The sequence below is a fragment of the Bubalus kerabau genome, chromosome 1, assembly GCF_029407905.1.
Source record: "Bubalus kerabau isolate K-KA32 ecotype Philippines breed swamp buffalo chromosome 1, PCC_UOA_SB_1v2, whole genome shotgun sequence".
Lineage (NCBI taxonomy): Eukaryota > Metazoa > Chordata > Mammalia > Artiodactyla > Bovidae > Bubalus > Bubalus kerabau.
The window spans coordinates 137,385,690-137,410,730 of NC_073624.1; the positions used below are offsets into that span (position 1 = coordinate 137,385,690).

The following is a 25,041-nucleotide window of genomic DNA, read 5'->3' on the forward strand; positions in this document are numbered from 1 at the left end:
GGGAGGGGGGTTCAGGATGGGGAACACATGTACACCCATGGCGGATTCATGTAAGTGTATGGCAAAACCAATACAGTATTGTAATTAACCTTCAATTTAAATAAATAAATTTATATTAAAAAAAGAAAGAAAGGCCCAACATCTAAGCAGGCCTTAAAGAACACACACACACAAAAGGAATACCTCCACATTGCTTTCTCCCCGCAGTCCCTGGAAACCACCAATCTACTTTCTTTCTCTCTGATTTTGACTCTGCATTTCTCATATAAAGGGAAGCACAGAGTATATGTATTTTTGTGACTGGCTTATTTCACCTAGCATAATGTCCTCAAGGTTTATCCATGTTGTAGTATATGTTAGAATTTCCTTCCTTTTTAAGGCTGGATAATATTCCATTGTATATATAAACCACATTTTGCTTATCTGTTCATCCAATGATGGACACTAGGGTTGCTTCCATATTTTAGCTACTTTGAATAGTGCTACTATGAACATGGTTGATCATTGTACAAATATCTCTTTGAGTCCCTGATTTAAGTTCTTTTTGATATATACCCAGAAGTGCTAAATCATATGTTAATTCTATTTTTACTATTTTGAGGAAGTATCATAGTGTTTTCTACAGCAGCTGTGCCATTTTATATTCTCACCTATAGTGCACAAGGGTTTCATTTTATCCACATCATTACCAACACTTGTTACTTTTTGTATGTGTGTGTTTTGATAGTAAGCTATGCTTATGGGTATGAGGTGGTATCTCATATCAGTACTTTTGATTTGCACTTCCCTAATGATCGAACCAGAGATCAAATTGCCAACATCCGTTGGATCATGGAAAAAGCAAGAGAGTTCCAGAAAAACATCTATTTCTGCTTTATTGACTATGCCAAAGCCTTTGACTGTGTGGATCACAATAAACTGTGGAAAATTCTGAAAGAGATGGGAATACCAGACCACCTGATCTGCCTCTTGAGAAATTTGTATGCAGGTCAGGAAGCAACAGTTAGAACTGGACATGGAACAACAGACTGGTTCCAAATAGGAAAAGGAGTACATCAAGGCTGTATATTGTCACCCTGCTTATTTAACTCATATGCAGAGTACATCATGAGAAATGCTGGACTGGAAGAAACACAAGCTGGAATCAAGATTTCTGGGAGAAATATCAATAACCTCAGATATGCAGATGACACCACCCTTATGGGTGAAGAGGAACTCAAAAGCCTCTTGATGAAAGTGAAAGAGGAGAGTGAAAAAGTTGGCTTAAAGCTCAACATTCAGAAAACGAAGATCATGGCATCCGGTCCCATCACTTCATGGGAAATAGATGGGGAAACAGTGGAAACAGTGTCAGACTTTATTTTTCTGGGCTCCAAAATCACTGCAGATGGTGACTGCAGCCATGAAATTAAAAGACGCTTACTCCTTGGAAGGAAAGTTATGTCCAACCTAGATAGCATATTCAAAAGCAGAGACATCACTTTGCCAACAAAGGTCCGTCTAGTCAAGGCTGTGGTTTTTCCAGTGGTCATGTATGGATGTGAGAGTTGGACTGTGAAGAAAGCTGAGCGCCGAAGAATTGATGCTTTTGAACTGTGGTGTTGGAGAAGACTCTTGAGAGTCCCTTGGACTGCAAGGAGATCCAACCAGTCCATTCTGAAGGAGATCAGCCCTGGGATTTCTTTGGAAGGACTGATGCTAAAGCTGAAGCTCCAGTACTTTGGCCACCTCATGCGAAGACCTGACTCATTGGAAAAGACTCTGATGCTGGGAGGGATTGGGGGCAGGGGGAGAAGGGGACGACAGAGGATGAGATGGCTGGATGGCATCACTGACTCGATGGACGTGAGTCTGGGTGAACTCCAGGAGTTGGTGATGGACAGGGAGACCTGGCGTGCTGTGAGTCATGGGATCGCAAAGAGCTGGACACAACTGAGAGACTGAACTGAACTGAATGATCAATGATATTGAGCATCTTTTTATACGCTCATTAACTATTTATATATCTTTGTTAGAGATATGTCTTTTGAAGTTCTTTGCCCATTTTTGGATGAAGTTATTTGTTTTTTTTGTTGTTAGGTTTTAACATGGTGGTTTTTAAACTAACCTCTGGCAATGGGAGTGGCAGCACTCTTAGATAAGTGGGTTGATATTTGGATCCTGGTTAGGCAACTTACAGTGTCAAGTTGCATGGAGAAGATTGTGTTCAGTTTAAACATGTCTAAGAAGCTAGTGAGATACCCAGGTGGAAATATGCTTAAAAGGCTATGTGATGGGTCTGGATTATAAAAAAAAAAAGAGCAAGGGGAGGTTTCACTTGGTAATAAGTTCTTCAACCATGGGACAATGAAGCTTTTAAAGAACTATCTAGCAGTGTGAGACAGCAGTGCCCACCAAGTATTCTAATTGCCTCCTGCATGTCCCAGCTCCCTTTGAGTTTGGCAGAGATGTACACATAGTCATGGTCAATGAGCTGTGGGGGAAGTAGCGTGTTTTTCTTTTACGCCAAGGCAGTAAAATATTGATGCAGGGTTCTTCCTGTTTTTCTCCCAAAGGGAGACTCAGGAGGCCATGGATTCCAGATGGGCAACTATAATATGGACGTGCCTCCATTTAGCTCGGGTCCCTCAGTGTGTAGAACCAAGCCCCTTGACAATTCACACAGGCCATTCAACATGAAAGAGAAATGAAGCTTTTTTATATTCATCCACTGAACACACTCCATTTAGAGTTGTTGCAGTAGCATAGCCTGCATGGAATTTTATCTGTTTGATGTCTCAGGGACACCATTATAGAGCTGCTGTGTTATGTTGATCTTTTATTCCTTAACAGCATCAATGCCATTGGAGGTTACTGAGCTAAGTAAGATTGTTGACTTTGAAAAGATTAAAATGAGCGGGGTGGTAAAATGCATTGTCTAAAAAAGCCTATAATGTGGATTCTTGTAACTGGAGTTAACCAGGCATGTGAAAAATCAGAGGCTAGGAAATTAACAGTCAGAGCTTGGTAACTTGATTTTATTAAATATATCAATAGTGTTAATGTTTTATCCCATTTTTGTACTGTTACACTCAAGTTATACAGCAGTTAGAGTGAACTAACTCTGATAGTTCAAGTTTAATAAATCTCTTCAGAGTTACTCATGATGTCAGATAGAGATTTGGTTAATCTTTCTGAGGAATAAAGGGGTACTTGGAGAATGAAATAGTCTTAAGAATCATAGGTCCTTATGTCCCAGGTTTTTACTAACATAGGTCATCAGAAATAAAGGACTCATACCCCATGAAAGGGCTTCCCAAGTGGCTCATTGGTAAAGAATCTGCCTGTGAGGCAGAAGATGCTGGAGAAACCGTGAAGTTGATTCCTGGGTTGAGAAGATCCCCTGGAGGAGGGCATGGCAACTCACTCCAGTATTTTTGCCTGGAGAATCCCCATGGACAGAGGAACCTGGTGGGCTACAGTCCATGGGGTCACACAGAGGCAGACACAGCTGAAGTGACTAAGCATGCATCCCATGAAAATTCTCCTTGGTTTGGAGCACAGATCAGGAAGTGGGAACCATGCTTTTTTCCCCCACAAAATGTTTTTTACATTACTGAAACAGGTGCTAACGTTTAGAAATCAGATTTAATGTGAAAACTTGGCTTGTCTTTTAAAATGGGGGTGTGTCCTCTTTCCCCAAGCTGGTGCCAGCCGTAGGCTGGAACAGAAATGACAGAAGTTAGGCTTCCTGCTTTCCACAGCCTACACTTGGCCCAACTTGCCATTCACTGTACTTAACCCACAGCTCCAGACATTTTGGTTGGAGAGTTTTTTTCTCTGTTATAATACAGCTGTACCATGGGAGAATGAATCTTGTCAGTGATTTAGAATTTACTTTCACCTAATGAATTTTCACTCAGTTCATTTATTCTGATAAACATACTCCTCAAAAATACCGTATTTTGGATGAGTTAAAGAGGCTTTGTAGATGAAACGGCTGTTATCTGTGCTAGAGCATGCGCTGTCTACTTGGAAAATCTCATATAAAGGGAACGTTTTCTGTTCCCTTCATAATTTCTTCCTCATCGCTGCTAATTACTTTACCAATGCTTATTGAGATCCTAACAGCATATGATATCACTTACATGTGGAGTCTAAAATATGACACAAATGAAGCTATGAACTGAAACAGGATCTGGGACACAGAGAACAATCTGGTGGTTGCCGAGGGAGTGGAGGGTGGGAGAGGGTTGGATCGGGAGTTTGGGGTTAGCAGATGCAAACGTAGAATGGATAAACGACAAGGTCCTACTGTATAACACAGGAAACTATATTCAATATCCTATGGTAAACCATAGTGGAAAAGAACCTGAAAATGAATGTCTGTGTGTATAATTGAATCATTTTGCTATACAGCAGTAATTGACATTGTTCTTCAACTATACTTCAATAAAAATAAGTTTTAAAAAGTTTAAAAATATAAAGTTATCTACACGTGTTCCTCACACCCATGGTGGATGCATGTTGATGCATAGCAAAACCAATACAATATTGTAAAGTAAAAAAAATAATAATAATAAAATAATACATGTATCCCCGCAAAAAAAAAAAAAAAATAAATAAAGAAATATCCAAAAAAATAAAAATAAAAATATAAAGTTATCTAGACCATACACCCATGAAAAAGGTCAAAATACAGCTGTTGGCTACCAGGAGCCCAACTCATTTGTGGGATTGGTAATCTCAGCAAAGAAATAAGCACTATAATGTTGCCACACCAAGGTGAGAATGGGGATGGGGAGAGAGAGCTGAACTTTGCCTGGGAAAGCTGGAGGAGTTTTCACAGTGGAGGGCACATTTCATCTAGGTTTTAATTGATAAGTAAGAGTTCTTTGAACCTTCTGAAATAAATGAGCTTAAACTTGCCTATAGTGTGAATAGTTTAAAACCCCTTATCTGTGATTTTCAATGAGGCATTAAAAAGTAGTCTTCACCTTGTATAATAATGTGGGACCCTCAAAACAACCTTGCAAACTGAAACTGCGCAAAACCCTTTTAGTAATCAGTGGGAAAATGGAATGATCTGCAACCTTTAAAAAATTTTGTCAAATGTTAGAAAAAAATCTCTTCCTATTAATCATAAATTATAGGAAAATGAAGAAATAGTAAAATTAATAATTATTCAGAACATTGTATTTAAACATTAGAAACACTGAAACACTGAGGATTATTGTGTTTCATTTCTTTGTAAAATCTTGTCAAGTTGCAACAGCGGTAGCTTTTTTTTTTATTGCATAACTTACAGTATTGAGATAGCATCTTTTCTGTGCCTTGAATTATCATGGTCTTAAGTCTGAATCAAATTCCAACAGCTTATCCTTGTACTTTAAAAGTTGTGAAATTTCTTAGTTTTTTTAAATAATACATTTTTGTGGTGAGTCTTCATTGCTGTGCAGGCTTTTCTCTAGTTGTGGTGAGCGAGGGTCATCCTCTAGTTATGCGTGGGCTCCTCATTGTGGTGGCTTCTCTTGTTGCGAGCACGGGCTCTGGGCGTGCAGGCTTCAGGAGTTGCCGCTTCCAGGCTCTAGAACAGTCTCAGTAATTCTGGTGCACAGGCTCAGTTGCTCTGCGGCATGTGGGATCTTTCTAGATCGGGGATCGAATGTGTGTCTCCTGTATTTCCAGTGGATTCTTTACCACTAAGCCACCAGGGAAACCCCTTCTCAGAGTGTTTTTTTTTAATGTGAGTTATTTGGCTGGTATCATCTCCTTTGGGACATCTTCATCCTTTTCGTCATGACTGCGTTCATTCTTTGATGTTGTTACTTTTGTCTTCACAAAGTTCCTCTGGCTGTGAATTCAGGGTCTCACACACAGCATCAGTGTCAGAATTCTCACTGTTAGCTATGGATACTATCCCCATTGATACTGGATTTAAATTCCAGTTCCAGCAGTATAATATTTTGCTTTTCTGCTTCACTTTCATCTTTGTTGACCAATTTTCACCTTGGGTTATCCATTTTCATGTCCTTTGATTTTATCACTGGAAGACAGAAAGTCAGCACCATTCCTTGCTTTGCTGTCTGTACGTGAACTGATTACAGATGTCTTGTGAGTAACCACAGACAGACTTGGAAAGAAGCAGCGTGACTGGTCACTGATCAAGCTGAACATCTGTTACATATGTAGTGATCTGTGTACTGAAGAGCTGGCAGGGGAATTTATATTTGATGCAGCTACTCAAAATCACAGTGAATAGACTTTGATAACTGTTGCGGATTTGGTGGTGTTGAACTGCAGCACTCCAGGCTTCCCTGTCCTTCACCATCTCCTGGAGCGTCTTGTCCTCTGTCATCCCCTTCTCCTCCTGCCTTCAGTCATTCCCAGCATCAGGATCTTTTCCAGTGAGTAGACTCTTCACATCAGGTGGCCAAGGTATTGGGGCTTCAGCATCAGTCCTTCCAATGAATATTCAGGTTGATTTCCTTTAGGATAGACTGCTTTGATCTCCTTGCTTTTCAGGGAGCTCTCAAGAGTCTTCCCCAGCACCACTAACTGAACTGTGATAACTAAAATCCATGTATCAAAACAGTGCAAAGCCAGGACTGTCTCTATGGATATCTGTTTTTTTTTTTTTTGGCTGTGTGGCGTGTTAGGTCTTAGTTCCCAGACTAGGGATTGAACCTGTGTGCCTTGCACTGGAAATGTGGAGTCTTAATCACAGAACCACCAGGGACATCCCTCTCTGTGGGTATCTTGACGGGCTATTCCTGCTCTTCGTGGGAGGTTCAGCTGAGTGCTAGTGTGACCCTCATTTTTGTCACTGTGACAACCAAATTTCTTCTCACATTCTCCATACATGTGTGGGGTGGGGATTCCTCCCTGGGTTGAACCGTTCTGGGGCCACTTCTGGGTCACTGTGTCATTAACCAGAATGCGAGGGGCAGCCGGGCTGCCGCTGGCGACCACTTCTGTGTTCACAGCAGGGTTCTGACAGCAACCTCCCTGAGAATGTGGTGCCTTCCCTTTCTTCATAAGCCAGGTGAGCAGAAATCACCCTTGCTTGGGGAGTCAGTCACTTTATTGTCAGGCTGGGCTTTGCCACATGCCTATCCGCTGCTTAACCTCTTTGAATCCTGCTTTCCTCATCTGTTAATTAAAAAAAAAAAAAAAAAGGTTTCACGTACCTGATTTATAAGATTATCTTGAGTACATGGAAAGTGTATGTTAACATAAGGCAAATGTGAGCAGGTGTTCTGGGGATGATGAATAACTGAATCATTGAGATAACATTTCTTGGATTTAAAATGAAATATAACAAAGATCTCTAATGTCTCAGCAAAATCAATATCCCCAGCTTTTGTTTTATTTTGACGCACCACATGGCATGCAAGGATCTTAGGTCCCCAGCCAGGGATTGAACTTGTATCCCCTGCAGTGGAGCGCAAGAGTCTTAACCAGGAAGTCCCCGCCTCAGCTTGTAGACACGCCCTCATGTGAGACTTCACTGGTTTCCCAGCTCCATCTTTCAGTGGCTTCTAGTTGCTCTTTTCTCACTTAGCTCCCTTCATGGTGAAGTTCAGCAAATTGACTCATAACCCGTCAGTACATGAAGTGACTTCAGACAGCCTCCTCCGTGACGGTGGACCTTATTTCTCCATTGATATTAACACAGGGAAGATAGAGCACACAGGAGCTGGTCTCGTAGAGAAGCAGGCTGCAGGTGGCGCCCAGCTGGTAGCCATTTTGAAGGACGAATTTTCAATAGCTTAGAGTATAAATGTCAAGCATTCTTTTCCTGGCTCAAAAATAAATATCTCAAGTAAAGTCAGCATAAATAGATTTGTCTTGGGTTGATCTGAGATGCTGATTACTTACCTGTGGATTTTTAGCTTTACGTCTGGATTGAAGAATTTGGTGAAATAAGCACATTAGTAGAATGTTGCTGGTTTAGCAAAAGTTTCCTTCATCTGTAAGATATTATCCTATAATTGCTTCAGACTTTCAGAATGTGTAGTATAGTGAGCATTTGTAGACATGTTCTCTTTTTACATGGTGTACTAATGTGGAATTTGTTGGAGAGGGAAAAAAAATCTATGACTTGTTATTGAAGAATCTACATGGAGATTATTTTTATCATAAATGAAGCTACTTATAGAATTTGATTAGGTGATCTTGTTTATTTTATTCTAGTTTTGTCAAGTTATTTAAGGAAAGTGAGATTATTTCAATGCTTCCATGTACATCCGTGATGACATTTTTTCAATAGCTGATAGAACTTTCTTCCAATCAAAAAAAGCTTCCGTATTCCAGCTTATATAAATGTTACCTTCCTTTCTTTCCCTTATTCCCCCAAAACTAAAACCAAAGTAAGAATATATGATTCCATTTTTATTAGGTACCTTTTTAATATAAGAAGCAGTGCTGTTACTCTTTGATCAGGGAAATTACTCCCTGTTTGTGAAAAGCAAATGTGAATTAGAACTTTCAGATGGCTCTTTAGCTTCCAAAACTGTTATCTATCCATAGTTTTCTGTTTTTTTTTTCCCATCAGAGGATAATTGCCTTACAATGTTGTGTTGGTTTCTGCCGTCCAACACCTCAAAATCAGCCATAACTGCATATGGCATTCTATTTTCAACAGATTTTTCATGATGAAGAAGTAACCTTTGAAGATGAAATAGGTGTTGTTTCTAATATCAATCATCTTAATTTTAATTGCTTCATATATTTAAAAATTTGTATTAGGTCAGATACTCTTGTTACTGCGTGTGCTCATTCACTTAGTCGTGTTCGAGTCTTTGCGACCCCATGGACTGTAGCCTGTTAGACTCCTCTCTCCATGAAATTCTCCAGGCAGATGCTGGAGTGAATCGCCATTTCTTCCTCCATTTTTTACTGTAAATATTTGGAATTCATCACAACTGAGATTAGCATAAGAATTAAGTTACATTTTAATGATTAATTCCCTGTTAGTAGTCAGTACAAGCCTAATGACAGAAATTTAAGAGTTATTTTTCAAATAATTGCATTTTTAGATCAACTCCTCCAAAATCTTCTCTCTCTTTATGACATATAGAATTGTTGCCTATTATATATAACCTGGCAGAAATTAGTAGAATTGAGAAGAAATTCTTGTGAGAATGAAGATACTCAGAAGCTAACACTGACCTAGTTGAGATGGTATAAACATGAAGCATCCAGAATTATGGGTTAGAACAAGTCTTTAAAATATTTGAGGTGTCACTTAATATTTATTGAAAATGACTTAACATCAGATATTTGTTCTTCAAGGTCTGATTTTGTGAAGGTGGAAACCAGAACAGTAATACAGTTGGTGGGGGAAAAACTAGCTGGAATTCATTTTAGGATTTTTTTTTTTCCTGAGACAGAAGATAGTCACTTTCTTCTCAAAGGTTCTGTGGTTTTGCATACCCAGGCATTCCTGGCTTAACTGACATCAGAGTATTTATAGATTTAGTTTCACATGGAAGCAGTAGTGATTTTAGGCAGGTTTCCCAGCTTTCAGTTCAAATTTCACACAACTGGGGGACATCAACAACTTATATTTTGTAAAGAGGTTGGTCAGGAGTTGGCCATTTAATTGAAATTATTCCTTGAATGCAAACGAAAGTTTTTGGATATCATCCTGATTTGCTTAAAAATTAGGGCATTTAGGGACCCTGGCAGTCCAGTGGTTAAGACTCCGCCTTCTAAATGCAGAGAGTGTGGGTTTGAGCCCTGGTCAGGGAGAAGGCAATGGCACCCCACTCCAGTACTCTTGCCTGGAAAATCCCATGGACGGAGGAGCCTGGTAGGCTGCAGTCCATGGGGTCACGAAGAGTCGGACACGACTGAGCAACTTCACTTTCGCTTTTCACTTTCCTGCATTGGAGAAGGAAATGGCAACCCACTCCAGTGTTCTTGCCTGGAGAATCCCAGGGACGGGGGAGCCTGGTGGCTGCCGTCTATGGGGTCGCACAGAGTTGGACACGACTGAAGTGATTTAGCAGCAGCAGCAGGGAACGAAGATCCCATATGCCACAGGGTGCAGGCACAAATTCTTTAAAAATTAATTAAAAACAATTAAAAAAATTAGGGCATATCATGGTTTTCTGGGAATTGATTTCTTTGTGAAGTTTTGCAGGAATTAATTCATTTGTAGAAAATACATTTTCTTGAAAGATGTCAGTGTTTTCATATGTTATAAAATTCACAGAATGAACTGCTCCAGAGTTCTTTCCTGTTTTTTAAAAAAAATGTCACTTTAGTTCTGTGGTTCTCTATTAGACATGTCTGGATTTTGTGAAGATGGTGAGAGATTGCCTGTAGCTCCTGTGATAGTTGCTCCTTTCATCTCCTTTCCCTGCGTGCTGACCCTTCAGATACGCTAGGAACTTGTCGCATCCATGGCCCAGCCTCCTCAGCGACTTTGACATCATTTGTGTCTACACCCAAGCTGTTCAACTCGAGGACGTGGCCTCTGTGAAAAGGAAGATAAGCCCTTAGGTCAGAGCTTATCTGGTAGCCCTGGAACATCTTTTTAAAAAAGTGTGGAATTCACCTGTAAACTTTCTAGGTCTTATTTTTGCCTCTAGCTGAAATTTTCACTTTATCTCTGACCTCCATTCATTCGCTGCTTTGTTAAGGTTACAGCATCCAGAATTACGGGTTAAAACAAGTCTTTAAAATAGTTAAGGTGTGATTTAATGTCTGTAGAACATGATTCAAAATTAGTAGTTTCTTCTTTGAGCTTTGGTTTTGTGAAAGTGGAAACAAGGGCCATAATAAGATTAAAAAGAAAGAACTAGCTGAAACTCACTTTAGGATTTTTTTCCCCCTTTTTTCTTGAGATATAACATAGTCATTTTCTTCTCAGAGGTTTTGTGGCTACTTTGATTTCAGCCACAAGCTTCCTGAGCTCATCTTTGCCAGTTCTCCTATCTACTTGTTCTGACGACCACTTAGGGCATCTTTTTAAGCCAAACATGCTAGTAACAGAGCCTCAGACTTGCTTAGTGCTGTAATTCTGCCTCTAAACTCAGGATGCTTTCTAGGATGCTCTCCGAATGATTAAAATGTTAGAAAGTTATGTCTTTCAACCATCTTTGACAAGGAAACTTCTTTATTAAGTATTATAATTATGGCACCTGATATAATTTACTGGATTACACAGCCAAATTTACAAAAGTATATAGATTATTCTCTTTCTGCTTCCCCACCAATATGATAGTAAGATCTTAATTTCCCATTTTCTCTCTTAAGCTATCTTAGAGGAAAATGTTCTATCTAATTTTAGTCACTTTGAAGATACGTGTACAGTAGCTGGAACTAATAGGTGATAAAACATGACTCATAAGAAAGCCCTCCTGATTGGGCCTTCCTGCCCTCATTTAGTGACTGATAAGTTCATTCATAAATTGGCTTTTACTGGGCTGTCAGGACATGAGTGACTTTGCAGGCTATGTTTTGGGGAGCCCTTTACTAACTTTACCTCCAGCCCCAACCTTTCACAATAGGAGCCAGAGCCACCCTTGTGAGTGGCCCTGTGCCAGCGCCCAGCCCACTGCCTCTGATGGTCTGTCTGTGTCCCTAAACTTGACTGTAAACTTGTGAACACCAGAATTGTTCCTTATTCATTGCTCTGGGTCCTTGCACTTCACTGCGCTGTAGAGACAATGGACTGGTGTGAGGTTTAGAGGAAGTGTGTGTAAAGAAGGCATTTCAGCTCAATAGCTGTTACCTGCTATTAAGATATTTTCTATGGCAAATTATTTTCTTTATGGAGCATTTATTGGTGTTTAATAAAAAGAGATGATCACATGCCAGGTAATTTCTGGGAAACTCTCCAAATGATGAAAGTTTCAGAAAGTTATATCTTCCAACTGTCTTTGATGAGCAGCTTCTTTATTAAGTATTATAATTATGGCACTGAAGTAGGTTTTTGATAAATATTTGCAGGTTGTTAAAACCAGTCAGTCTGCATAAATTCTAAAGCATATTTTCAAATGTGTTATACACAGTTTTTAAAAGAGAGAGGTCCTATATTGCGTATAGTACGGTGGTTAAAAGGCCAGTCTTTGTCAGCTGTCTAAAGTTTTTTTCCCTACTCTGTTCCATCCCAGCTATTTGAGGAATAAAGAAATCTACTTCCCAAGGGTGTTAGGAAGATTCATTTATCCAGATAAATCTGTGCTTGCTGTGTGCAGGGTTTAGAGAGCTTTTATTTTGCAGAGACAAACTATAAACAAGTAAACACAGAAAATAGAATCTCAGATCGTGATAAGGGTTAGGAGGAAGATAAACAGAGAGAGGTGGTTGGGGTGGTGCCTGAGTCGGGGCTGGGGGGAAGCTGGGGAGGGGGTGCGCAGGGCCCTGAAGTGTTATCATATGATATTTGTCTTTTAGAAGTTATAGATAACTACTGAGGACTTTTTGCACAACACGGGGAATTCTACTCAATACTCTGTAATGACCTATATGGGAAAACAATCTAAAACAGAGTAGATATATGTGTAACTGATTCACTTTGCTGTACACTTGACACTAACACAACATTGCACATCAACTCCAATAAAAATTTTTTAAAAATATGGGTTTAGAGTTAAGTTTAGAAATTAATAAGTTCTTATTTCTAACTTGTTTAGAAATAAGTTCTCTTATTCCTTGGAGAAGACAATGAAACCCATGAATAGGACAGCATAGATAGGAGGAGTGGAGGCAGGGGCCAGATCTGGAGAGCTGGGGCAATGGGCTTGCCCACCTGCAGGGCCAGGGCAGCCCCTCGACTTTGAGAAGACAGCGTGACTTTAGTTTTGTTTTTCAGTTTTCAGTAGAGACACGGGTATAGAAGTGCAAACACCGTGATAAATGGCAAGTGAGTAATACACAGTGACAAGAAGGGCAAGTGGCTTGGGATCTCATTGTGGGAGACCAAGGGGGAGTTGGTCAGGGTGGGGACAGCCCAGGGTCTCCTGACACTGGGTAAAGGGGGCATCTGGTCCTCAGGGCCAGCCGAGCGTTGCCACTTTGGGGTGTGGGCTCCGGAGGCTAACTCTGCCACATTTTCCAGAGAAGCAGAAACCTGAATGTCTATGTGAAATTCCCAGATTTAAAAATGTTGGGGGATTCATTTTGATATTTGGCAAAACGAATACAATTATGTCAAGTTTAAAAATAAAATAAAATTAAATAAAAAAAAATGGGGGGAAAAAAATGTTGGCTCAGATTTTAGAAAACCCTTATAGTCGGTGGACAACATGCCTCTGTGGGATGCCAGGCTGAAACATCTGCTGCAAGCCCTTTGCTGCTGTGATAAAGGGGATTAAATGAAGAATGATGCATGCTATCATGTAAACCATTTAGCCTTATGCCCAGAACATAGCCAATACAGAGGGAGAAGAGGGACTTTTTATTAACTACATTGTTCATGCATTTCATTGTCTTTGGCATTAATTTGTTTAGTTACCTCTAAATCCATATGAAAAATTAAATATTATCCCACTCAAGTGACTTACGAGGGGTAGTTGCTGTCATTTGCCTATGAATTTGGTCAGTTGTTGGCTTTATTCATTTGTTGAGTGAATTTTATATTCATGGTATGAAAGTCAACAATAACCTAGGCTAATTTGTGTGATAATAGAAAGGATGGGCATTTCTTGGTGATTCACTCGTCTTTCTTTTACCGTGGACTTCCTTTGCTCTGCACACCTTGCCTGCGTCACTTGTCCTTGGGCTTTTGCCACAGTGGGTCTCCAGTCCTTCTGGCCAATATTCTGCCTGGGAAGTGGGAAAGAACTGTGGCAAAAATGCCATCTCAAATCAGGCAAAAGATGATGGGAAATGCAGCCTTATGACGTGATGTCCTGTTTAGAGGCTTTTCATCAGTTTTAATGAAACACAAATGTGCCCAAAGCAAGTTTATTTTATTTTCTCCAGGAAAAAAAAAACCACTTCATTTTGTAAGGCCTATCCCACGTCGTTTTGCATTACAAGGATCGTGTTTGATGTGTTGCAATCCGCTGGTGATTGTCATGGGGGAATTTTACTCAGCACAAGCATCTCGGGTGGTTTGGCCACAAGTTAAAATTCTGGAGCATCACAGAGAGGAATGCTGGGAGTAACAAATATACTTGACTATTTCTAATAGATTAAAGGCTTATAAAAATGCATCTCCCCTCCCCACCCCCAACCCTGCCAAGGTTTTGTTTTGTTTTTGAATTGTTTTAAAAAGAGGTCATTTTGTTGCAACAACATGATGCTAAGGACTTGAAAATAATTTTTTTTTTTTCTGGGAAAAAAAATCTTACCTGTAAATGCAAGTTCTTAATCAAATCAATATTTTTCTCTAAACTTTTGCTGCAGATCATGGAGGAAACAAATACTCAGATTGCTTGGCCATCAAAACTGAAGATTGGTGCCAAATCCAAGAAAGGTAAAGCATGCGAGATGAAGAAATCAGTGTTTGTGATAATGCAGACTGTGGAATATCCGCAGGTTTCCTGGGGATTCAAATCAACGTCGATCCTTATCATAGTTGTTCCCAAATATTTGTTACATAGCAGTATTTGGGAAGGATTATCATAATACAAAGTAACATATAACTTTTTGATTCAACAACAGAATAATATTTTTAAGTATTTTGTAATAATAGACATGTTATTGTAGAAGATTATTGTAGCATCTTATGATTTCAAGGATGACCATCTAGTGGCCACGAGTCATGGTAACTCCCCACATGTAATAACGTGTTTTCAACACTCAGACTCCCTCTGTTTACACTTTAGACTTCTTGTTTATGTCCCAGATTTAGCAGCTGATTATTCTCACCTCCAATTTGAGAGGAACTTAGATTTCCTTTCCTGACTGCTGCTTCTCCTCTTCGTCTATCACACAGCAAAGAACACACAGGATTTCTCTTTTAGGCCAAGCATTTTCCTTGTCTGCCTTTTCCTCTGCTTTAACCTAGAGGACACTCACTGGTGCATGGATGGTCAGAAATGAAAGCATAGGACCCTTAGTTTCCTTCCAAGATTACATATTATTTTCATATTTTAATTATTACATATTATGGATAGCTTTTTTTTTTTTTTTGTATAACCCCAGTGTCAAGAAACTTTGTTGCATATACTTCATTAAAAGATGCCCATAGTCTCTAGGAGATAATGGAGAACCATCACCAAGCAATTCAGAAAATGGTGGTGTGAGCTGAGCATTGTCTGTTGTGGTCTAGCTTTTTTGTTGTTGCTGTTGAGTTTTGCATTTGCTCCCCCTTCTCTCTCTGACCTTTATTGCTAAATGATGCTGAACACTGCAAGATTTGTCAGCTTTCTTGTTTCTGGTCATCCAGATTGCCTTCTTTTAATCTCATTTTATTAGAGCTACTCATCCCTTGGAATGTAAGTTATTTTATAACTCTTTGCGAGTGTTGTTATCTGGACTTCAGTGGACTGGAATTCCTATTGACACTCTGACCTTGTTATTTTCAATATTTGTGACCATGGTGGCAAGAAAAGGGAAGCTTATATGCTAAACAGTTCTAAGAAAACATAGTGAATTTCCAAGTGGAATTCCACAACTTTGTAGGAATCTTGCATTTGCCAAGTGCTATAGGATGTATCTATCTCCAGTGTGCTGAGATGTGCTATACTTACGCAGAAGGATAAGCTGCCACTAGCTGGCTGCCTCCCTATTTGGTTGGTTGCAGCCGTTCAAAAATCCCTGGCCTGCTGTTTGAAAAAGTTGGAATTTGGACATGACTGGAGCCTCCTTCCGTGTTGTCATGTATTTTTACTTAAAGAATGACATGAGTTTCATTACTAGCCTAATAAAAATGTAATTTGATCAGTCCCTAAAGAAAAGCCCCAAGGAAACATGAATATTACAACAATCCCAGATAATTTTGGATGGCTTATTCCTCCCCCTATCGTGGGAAACTGAGAATTATTCATTTTATTCATTTTTTAAAATTTAAAATGTGGTTGCATCTTAAGCGATGTTAGATAATATGGATCGAATAGATTAAGGTAATGTTTTAGATCGGTTTCTGGTCATGGATCCATTTAACCCATTCACACAGTGGCCAACTCGATTGATACATTTTGCTTTGAAAATAAGAGTATCTCAGCAGTACATTTGAGGGCATTTAGCATAATTTCCACATGGTTAAAGTTAACTTTTGGAATTGTGCCTAAGAATTGATCCCTGAAGGCCTATGTCTAAAGACATCCTTCAATTTTTTATTATTTATGAAGTGCCATAAATGTACACAATACTGAATGATGAGCAGAATGTGCCAAAAGAGAGAGATTGAGCTCAAGGAAGAAAGGAAAAAAAAAGTGTTCCTCAGAGGAAATTACTCTTCAAAATTGACTTGATTTGCCCTTAGTTCTTAAACACACAGCTGCTGAATCACATTTTGGCTTACATCCCTGATATGTGTATTTCTGTATATTTTTAAAATGGTCTGATTTAGAGATGAAATTTGTGTGACTGTAGTTTGTATTTAGTAAAAGTCAAGTGGCAGGAGGCACTTTAGAAGGTAATTATTTGCTTTTTTATCTGACCCTTTCTTGCCTCTGAATGTTGTTGAGAAAAGAGGTAGTGTTCTTAATTTTAAGCTTTCTTTATTCCAAACTATTATTATTCAAGAGACCAAAGAATATAAAGGTATCTAGGGACTCATGGCATGTTTGGGATGATTATTAAATTCTAAGTCCCATGGTGATGTGAAGGTTTGGAATTTGCAGATGATCCCTCGTGTGCCGAGAGACAGTGCAGCCATGTATTTGTATTATATTTCACTTTTAGATTTATGATGCTTATTGATTGAATATTTGAGCCTAGACAAATGTTTTTCATGGCTACTGTTACCATAGTCTGTCCCTTTCTTTACCTGATGGGAATTAGTCCTGCATTTTTCAAGTAGTCCTGTCGAAACTTTTATTTTTCAAGTCATCAATCCTTTATCGGAGCAGCTGTGTGAGTAGCTGTATGACTGCTTGGGTTGATGTGCTAGTAGGATCCTGCTTGGCAGGAAGGCAGAAAGCCAGCATCCTGAATTTGCCATCATGTAAGAAACTTAAGATTCTTCTCTGGAGAAGGAAACGGCAACGCACTCCAGTATTCTTGCCTGGAGAATTCCATGGACAGAGGAACTGCAGGCTCCAGCCCATGGGGTCACAAAGAGTCGAACATGACTGAGCGACTAACACACTAGAGATTCTGGTTTAGTAGGTCTGGGATGGGACTGGAAATCCTTATATTTAACAAGTTCCCCTGGTGGTTCTTAAGGTTGAGTTTGGGAAACAAAAATCTCACCATCTGATATGGAAAAACCATTATTTAGTCACTAGGGAGACCATGTGTTCAAAAGGGAATGGATGGATGATGACTGCTATCGGAAAACAGGCAGGATCCTTCAGCGGCCACTTCTCTGGGACAGTGTCCATCTTGGTTCCTAAAGAACTGCATCCATATGGGTTCATTAGTTTTATGTCTCTCTCTCCTCTTTGCAGTCAGCATGAATGAGTTTAGAGTGACAGGGACCTCATTGTTCAGTGCCTGTGTGAGATGTCATTTGGGGTACAAGACTGTCTGGTGTTTGTCCCCTCCATCTGCCCCTCTTCCTTCCATGTCACCCTTCTACCCGCTTCTTCTCTCCCCTTATCCTCCCCTTTACCTTTCTTCATTCCCTTTAACCATAGAAAATACAGTGGAGAAATGTACTAGGAACATTGGCATTTAGTAAGCAGGGCATTTTGGGGAAGTGCATGTTCTGTGATATAAACTCAGGGACTATAAAACTTAAAAAAAAAAAAATTCCCAAGTGTTTGAAATCATTGGGAGATTGAGTCCTCAGTCAAAAAGAACTACGAATTTAAGATTCAATATGTTAAATTTACATAGGCAATTGGGCATTCAAATAGGCAAGGCTAGGATTGTCTTGGAGAAGGCAATGGCACCCCACTCCAGTACTCTTGCCTGGAAAATCCCATGGATGGAGGAGCCTGGTAGGCTGCAGTCCATAGGGTTGCTAAGAGTCGGACACGACTGAACAACTTCACTTTCACTTTTCACTTTCATGCATTGGAGAAGGAAATGGCAACCCACTCCAGTGTTGGAATGCCTGGAGAATCCCAGGGACGGGGGAGCCTCGGATGATGGGCTGCCGTCTATGGAGTCGCACAGAGTCGAACATGACTGAAGTGACTTAGCAGCAGCAGGATTGTCTTAATGGGGGCTGTGATTAAGAAAATAAAGCAATACATAGTATTTCTACTGTATAGCATAAATTTGTTTTGAGTAGAAGAAAATAAAAATCTCTCTAACTGTTGGATTTAGAATAATAGAAAATTCTGCTTTCCATAGAAAGACTTGAGATTTGTTCCTGTGAGAGCAGTATTTAAGAATTAAGGGACTTTCTGGCAGTGCAGTAGATAAGAATCCGCCTGCCAGTGCAGGGGACACGGGTTTGATCCCTGGTCTGGGAAGATTCCATGTGCTGCCGGACAACTAAGCTTATGCGCCACAACTGAGCCTGTCCTCTAGAGCCTTGAACTGCAGCTACTGAGCCCACGTGCCACAACTGTTGAAGCCAGGAAGCCTCAGAACCTGTGCTCGGCAACAAGAGAAGCCACCACAGTGAGAAGCTGTCACACTGTTGCATGACTAGAGAAGGCCCACACACAAAGCAAAAAAGACCCAGTGCAACCAAAAAAAAAAAAAAAAGAAAGAGAATTAAAGTTCTGGGAGTTCCCCGATGGCCTAGAGGTTAGGATTCCGGGCTTTCGCTGCTGCGGTGCAGGTTCAGCCCCTGGCTGGGAAACTGAGATCCCACGCGCTGCGCAGTGCAGCCAAAAATTAATAATGATGGTATAATAGTGTGGAAGCATACTAACAGAGAATGATTTCAGGTACTCATTAAAATTTTGAATGTTATTGTTCAGAATGTTATTCTGAACCACAGCCTATTTTAAAATAAATGCAGCTTTATTAAAGTACAGATTACATTCTGAACAAGTTGGACTGTTTCGCTAAATACAAGTCCTGCCAAAGCTGCCTTAACAAATAGATAAAAGTGATTGGTAAGGAGAACTTATTGCGTTGTTATGATCATCCTGCATGCTCCTTGATGTCAGATCAGCTTATTCTCTCAAATAGATAAATATTTTTCTTAAAATCTTCTTCTTGCTTTTAATTTGCTTATCAGTCCTCTTTCTTCTTAGACTAGCCAAGGTGGATGCAGCTACAAATTGTTTAAAGTTTTTATGCCAAATTCCATGTAAGTAAGATCAGCATTAATAAAGCTTTGTTGCCTTTTGTTCTGGGAAGAGTTGTCCTGCAGAGTTAAACTAAGTGATAGCAACTGTTGTCTGCAACTGTTTCTCTTACGCCAGTCTCAGTGCCCCAAGCCAGCCGGAGTGGAAGGTGTTGGCTGGGTTGCCTGATGTTTTGGAGGCCATTTGGCACCAAGTCTGGCCATTCTCTTCCTCCTGGAATAAACAAGAAGATCATCAGAATTCTATGGGGCTTTATTATCGTTGGTTGTCTTCCATCAGAACAAGCAACAACTAATATAGAATCTTGGCATGAGAAAAAATGTAGACTTTTCACTTAATTTTTTTCCAGAGGAAAATGTATGGTCAAGTGTACTAAAGCTTCTGTTGTGTGTTCACATGGGACTCGATGATGCTTTTACCTTGGTATTTATGGCTCAAAGGGCAGGGGGCAGAAAGAGGGCCTGGCACAGCATGTGGACAGCAGTATTCCCAGTGGTGGGTTTTGACCACGATATTTGTGTGTTGTGGGGTCACAAGCAGCATGTACACAGACCACAACTAGATTAGAGAAGCAAACTTCAGAGTGTGAGAGCATCGCTTCATGACACCTTGAGTCAGGTCTGTCACTGTTTTTATGTATAAACAAACACACACGTATATATTACTCAGTCATGGTGTGAAATGGGGCTTCCCAGGTGACTTGGTGGTTAAAGAATCTGCCTGCCTATGCAGGAGATGCAGGACACACTGGTTTGATCCCTAGGTGGGGAGAAATCCCCTGGAGAAGAGAATGGCAACCCACTCCAGTATTCTTGCCTGGAGACTCCTATGGACAAAGGAGCCTGGCGGGCCCCAGTCCATAGAGTGGCAAACACTTGGCCATGACTGAGCAGGTGTGTGTGCCATAATGTGAAATGGGTGATAAAGAAAGGTCAGAGAACACACCGTTCTAGGCAGTTAGTTCCTCAGACAATAAAGAGTACATGCATTTTGTTCATCATTGTGTTTCTTCTCTGGTGGCTCAGTGGTGAAGAATCCACCTGCCAATGCAGGTGAAGCAGCAGATGCAGGTTTGATCCCTGGTTTGGGAAGATCCCTTGGAGGAGGAAATGGGAACCCAATCCAGTATTCTTGCCTGGTAAAATTGCATGGCCGGAGGAGCCTGGTGGGCTACAGTCCATGGGGTCCCAAAGAGTTGGAGGGGACTGAGCCAGCACACCACCCGTACATGGTGGACACTGAGTCAGTGTTTGTAGATTGTCTGGTAACTCAGTCGTGATCATAGTGAAACTACGAATAGAGATGAGAATGTGTATCACCAAGGTGTGTTGTGTAGGAATGAATCACAGCCTTCACGCAGGAGTAGCATTCACTATTGAGAAAATTGACAATTGATATCTTTCCTGTAGACCTCTCTAAGTGAACAGAAGTGGACATGATTTGTGGCTGAAGCTTATGTAGCTCAAACTGCTTTTCATGGTCTGAGTAGCCCTAGTCAGAGAAGTGGAAAGAAACTTAAGGAAAATGATCTGATGGCTGCCATTCATGGGACCCTTGAATGAATAAAACTCTGGTACTGTTCATAGTAGGTGTGTAAAATGAGACTTAACAAGATACAGCCTCCTGATTATCTTCCAGACCAAAGTTTTGGTTGTGGTATTTTAATTAGGATTTGGTTATGTCATTGACATGTCAATAGTAATATTGGCTACTACCATTTATTGAGACCAGTTGGGGCACAGCTAAATATTTTATGTAAATAATCTTATTTCCTGATCAGAACACCATGTAAGTTAGGTGATGGTGTTTTCATTTTACAGGTGAAAAAATTAAGGCTCATAAAGTCAAATAACTTGCCCTGGGTTTTACAGTTAGTAAATAGCAGACTGGTAAGGCATCCTGTATGATTCCAATTACATGAACGTTTTAGAAGGTAAAAAACATGGAGATGGTAAAAAGATTTAGTGGTGAGTATTTGCTAGGGACTTGGAGGAGGGAAGGATGAATAGGCTGAACACAGAGGACTTTTAGGGCAGCTAAACTATATAATCTAAAATAGTAAGTACATGTCATTTTACATCTGTCAAAACCCACAAAATGGTTTGTGATATTGATGGTGGGGGAGCCAGTGGCTGTGTGTGGGGAGGGGCATATGAGAACTCTGTACTTTGCATCAATTTTGCTGTGTTCCTGAGACGGTCTAAAAAAGAGAGTCTTTATTAAAAAATAGTCCTAGATATTAGGCACAACACTTTAATCAGCATTTTAAAGTGTGTGATATGCAAAGATAATGCTGTATTATCAATAACTTGGGAACATGTGTACACCTGTGGCGGATTCATGGTGATGTATGGCAAAACCAATACAATATTGTAAAGTAATTAGCCTCCAATTAAAATAAATAAATTTAAATTTAAAAAATAAAAGCACTATGAAATCTCTTAAGAACTAATGAAAATTTTTGTAAAATTAAAAAAAAGGAGAAGAAAGTGAGAAGGATGATTAAATGATATATCACACCTTTGTGTTCCCCAGAAGGGACTGGAGCCAAGTCACAAGCTTTCTGAATTCACCTGCCTCTGTTACCCTGTCTCCTGGGGAGAGAGCTCCTTTCCCCTCAGTGGTCTTGTTCCTGAACAGATGTTTTATTTCAAGTCAGTTACCTTTAAAAGTGAAGAAATTGCCATCCCAAGATGCCTGCTAACTACAGCTCTTTTCCCTTGTTAAACCCCATGAGGAGGAAGGGCAGAACTATTCCTGATTTGTCTGCCTTGTAATGTGTGTTGTCCCAGGTGTGTGCTCTCCCTTTATCCTCACAGTAATCCTCCACGAATGACCATGGTTATCCCTACTCTGCACATGAGTAACTGATGGAGAGATGGTATAACTTGTTCAGTGTCATACATAGGGTTTGAAATGATGGAGTTAGGCTGGAAACCTTGATTGCAAAGTTCAAGGGCATTCTCTCCATCCTAAGCACATGTGTAGGTGCTCATGCTGAGTGAGTGTTCACCAGAGGAATGAAGATTCACCAGCACATTCATTTAGGAAAACTCAGATTGAGAATATGTTTCTTAACTCGTTCTTCAACAAGAAATGCAATCCTAAGTCCTTACCCACATTTTAGAACCTTGCTGGATGACCATCTTTAAAATTATTTTCAACCTCGGTTTTTAATTTCTATTTGTGCTTTTTACAGTATTTTCCCTTCCTTTTCTCTTTTAAAATCCATTAATGGTTTCACTAGGATTTGTATACTGTTACCTGGTATCGTGGTTCTCAAGCTGGGTTGATTTTATTCCCCGGGGGCACGGTAGCACTGTTGATAGTTTTGGTTATCACATGTGGGAGGCGCTGCTACTGGCTTCTGGTGGGTAGAGGCCACGGATGATGCTAAACATCCTACAGTGCAAAAGGCAGCCTCCACAACGAGAATTATTTGACACAAAATGTCAACAGTGCAAGGCTGAGAAAGGCTGAGCTTAGAGGAACAGGGGTGGCATCAGGAGATGGCTCTACATAGCATTGGATTCTATTTTAAAAATTTACTTTTAAGTTTTTATTGGAGTACAGTTGACTTACCGTGTCATGTTAGTTTCAGGTTACAGCAAAGCAATTCAGTTACACAAATACATACATTCATTCTTTTTCAGATTCTTTTCCCATATTGAGTATTGAGTAGGCTCTTCATCTGTGCTATACAGTAGATCCTAATTGTTATCTGTTTTATATATAGTACTGTGTGTATATGTCAATCTCAGTCTCCCTACACATCCCTTCCCTCCTTAACCGTGTTTGTTTCCTACATCTGTGACTCTACTTACGTTTTGTAAATAGGTTCATTTGTATCATATTTTTAGATTCCTCGTATAAGCAATAGCATATGATACCTTTCTCTGTCTGTGTGACTTCACTTTGTATGACAGTCTCTAGGTCCATCCATGCACTGGATTCTTGTTAGGCCATTTCATGCAAATTGGTGTCTTGCGTAACTGGTTTTCTTTTGCAGCATTAGGAACAGAGTCGATGTATATGAGTGACTCCTGAAGGAGGGCATACATACGTAGTAACATAGGTGGAAGGACAGGATTTCAGTAGGAGAGATGAAACACAGTAGGAGCGCAGACCCGCACGTTTTAAAAGCCCGTTTGTAGTCCGGTGTGAACTATGTAGCTAGTGCAGCGTGCGTTGTTTCTTCCCCAAGTGTTTCCGCCCTGTCTCAGTTGTGCCTGTAGCTCTGGAGCCTGTAGGACTGTCTGCCCTGGCAGTTCCAGCTGACTGTCTTCCACTCCTCCTTTCTGGAATGTGTGCTGGTGATAACTACGGCAGTTTCTATGATTTGGGACCGTATTTGAGCACCATGAGGGTGCTGTGCACTCCGGTCTTGGTCTAGAGATGGGAACAAGACTTTGATGGTTGCCCCAGCCACGTGTGGGATCTCCCTGGCTTTATTCTGCCAGTTACAGCCCCACTGGACAGAACTCAGTGACATCGCTCAGGCCTGTCAGTAGCAATTAGATTATTTTTAAGAAGTCTTTTGCAGTTGCAAACATGACCAAACCACCATGTGGTATTTCTCATTAGCTAAGGAAAACAAGTCAGAGTAGCACCCTCACTTCTTCAAATGGTCTTTCTATTGGCACTAAAGCATGGTTTGTGGCTTATTATAGCCAACATACAAACCTTGGTACTAAGAGACACTTTTATCAAAAGGTAATAGAGAGATTTCAGGAAGGAGAAGTTACATTCTCTTTATATCTTGTTGCCAGAAATTACTCTTAAAGCAAAATATGTCTTGCCTGAAATAAAAATAAAACAAGAACACAGCATATGTCTACTTTTGGCTATTTGGTCTATGCCAAGTTACGTATTATCACTTTATGAAAATTGGCTCATTTTTTACAAACAAGCCTTTTTTTGCAATTGGATCTTTCCTCTTAAAAAATGAGAGGTTGTTGTTCACTCGCTCAGTCATGTCCGACTCTTTGCAACCCCATGGACTGCAGCACGTCAGGCCTTCCTGTCCATCACCACCTCCTGGAGCTTGCTCCAACTCATGTCCATCGAGTTGGGAATGCCATCCAGCCGTCTCTGCCTCTGTGGCCCCTTCTCCTCCTGCCTTCAGTCTTTCCCAGCATCAGGGGCTTTTCTAACGAGTTGACTCTTCGCATCAGTTGGCCAGCATATTGGAGCTTCTGCATCAGTCCTTCCAGTGAATATTCAGGATTGATTTCCTTTAGGATTGATTGCTTTTTATCTCCTTGCATTCCAAGAGACTCTCAAGAGTCTTCTACAACACCACAGTTCAAAAGCATCAGTTTTTTGATGCTTGTCCTTCTTTATGGTCCAACTCGCACATCCATACATGACTACTAGAAAAACATAGTTTCAACTAGATGAACCTTTGTCGACTAAGTAATGTCTCTACTTTTTAATACGCTGTCTATCTTTGCTATAGCTTTTCTTCCAAGGAGCAAACATCTTTTAATTTCATGGCTGCAGTCACCATCTGCAGTGATTTTTGGAGTCCAAGAAAATAGTCTCTCACTGTTTCCATTGTTTCTCCATCTATTTGCTATGAAGTGATGAGAAGAGATGCCATGATCTTAGTTTTTTGATTGTTGAGTTTTAAGTCAGCTTTTTTACTCTTCTCTTTCACCTTCATCGAGAGGCTCTTTAGTTTCTTTCTGCTTTCTGAGATTAGGGTGGTGTCATCTGCATATCTGAGGTTATTGATATTTCTCCCGGCAATCTTGATTCCAGCTTGTGCTATATACAG

At 40.2% G+C, this 25,041-nt stretch overlaps 1 protein-coding gene across 9 annotated transcripts in view; it reads left to right on the forward strand.

Annotated features, from left to right (window-relative positions):
- Positions 1-25,041, forward strand: part of BICC1 (BicC family RNA binding protein 1) — a 352,390-nt gene that overhangs the window by 183,804 nt on the left and 143,545 nt on the right. For all 9 annotated transcript variants that reach the window (XM_055589551.1, XM_055589552.1, XM_055589553.1 and 6 more), the window contains one exon: positions 14,347-14,416. In XM_055589551.1, coding sequence (XP_055445526.1) covers positions 14,350-14,416 — 67 coding nt within the window. In that variant the 5' untranslated portion in view covers positions 14,347-14,349. The remainder of the gene's footprint in view (positions 1-14,346; positions 14,417-25,041) is intronic.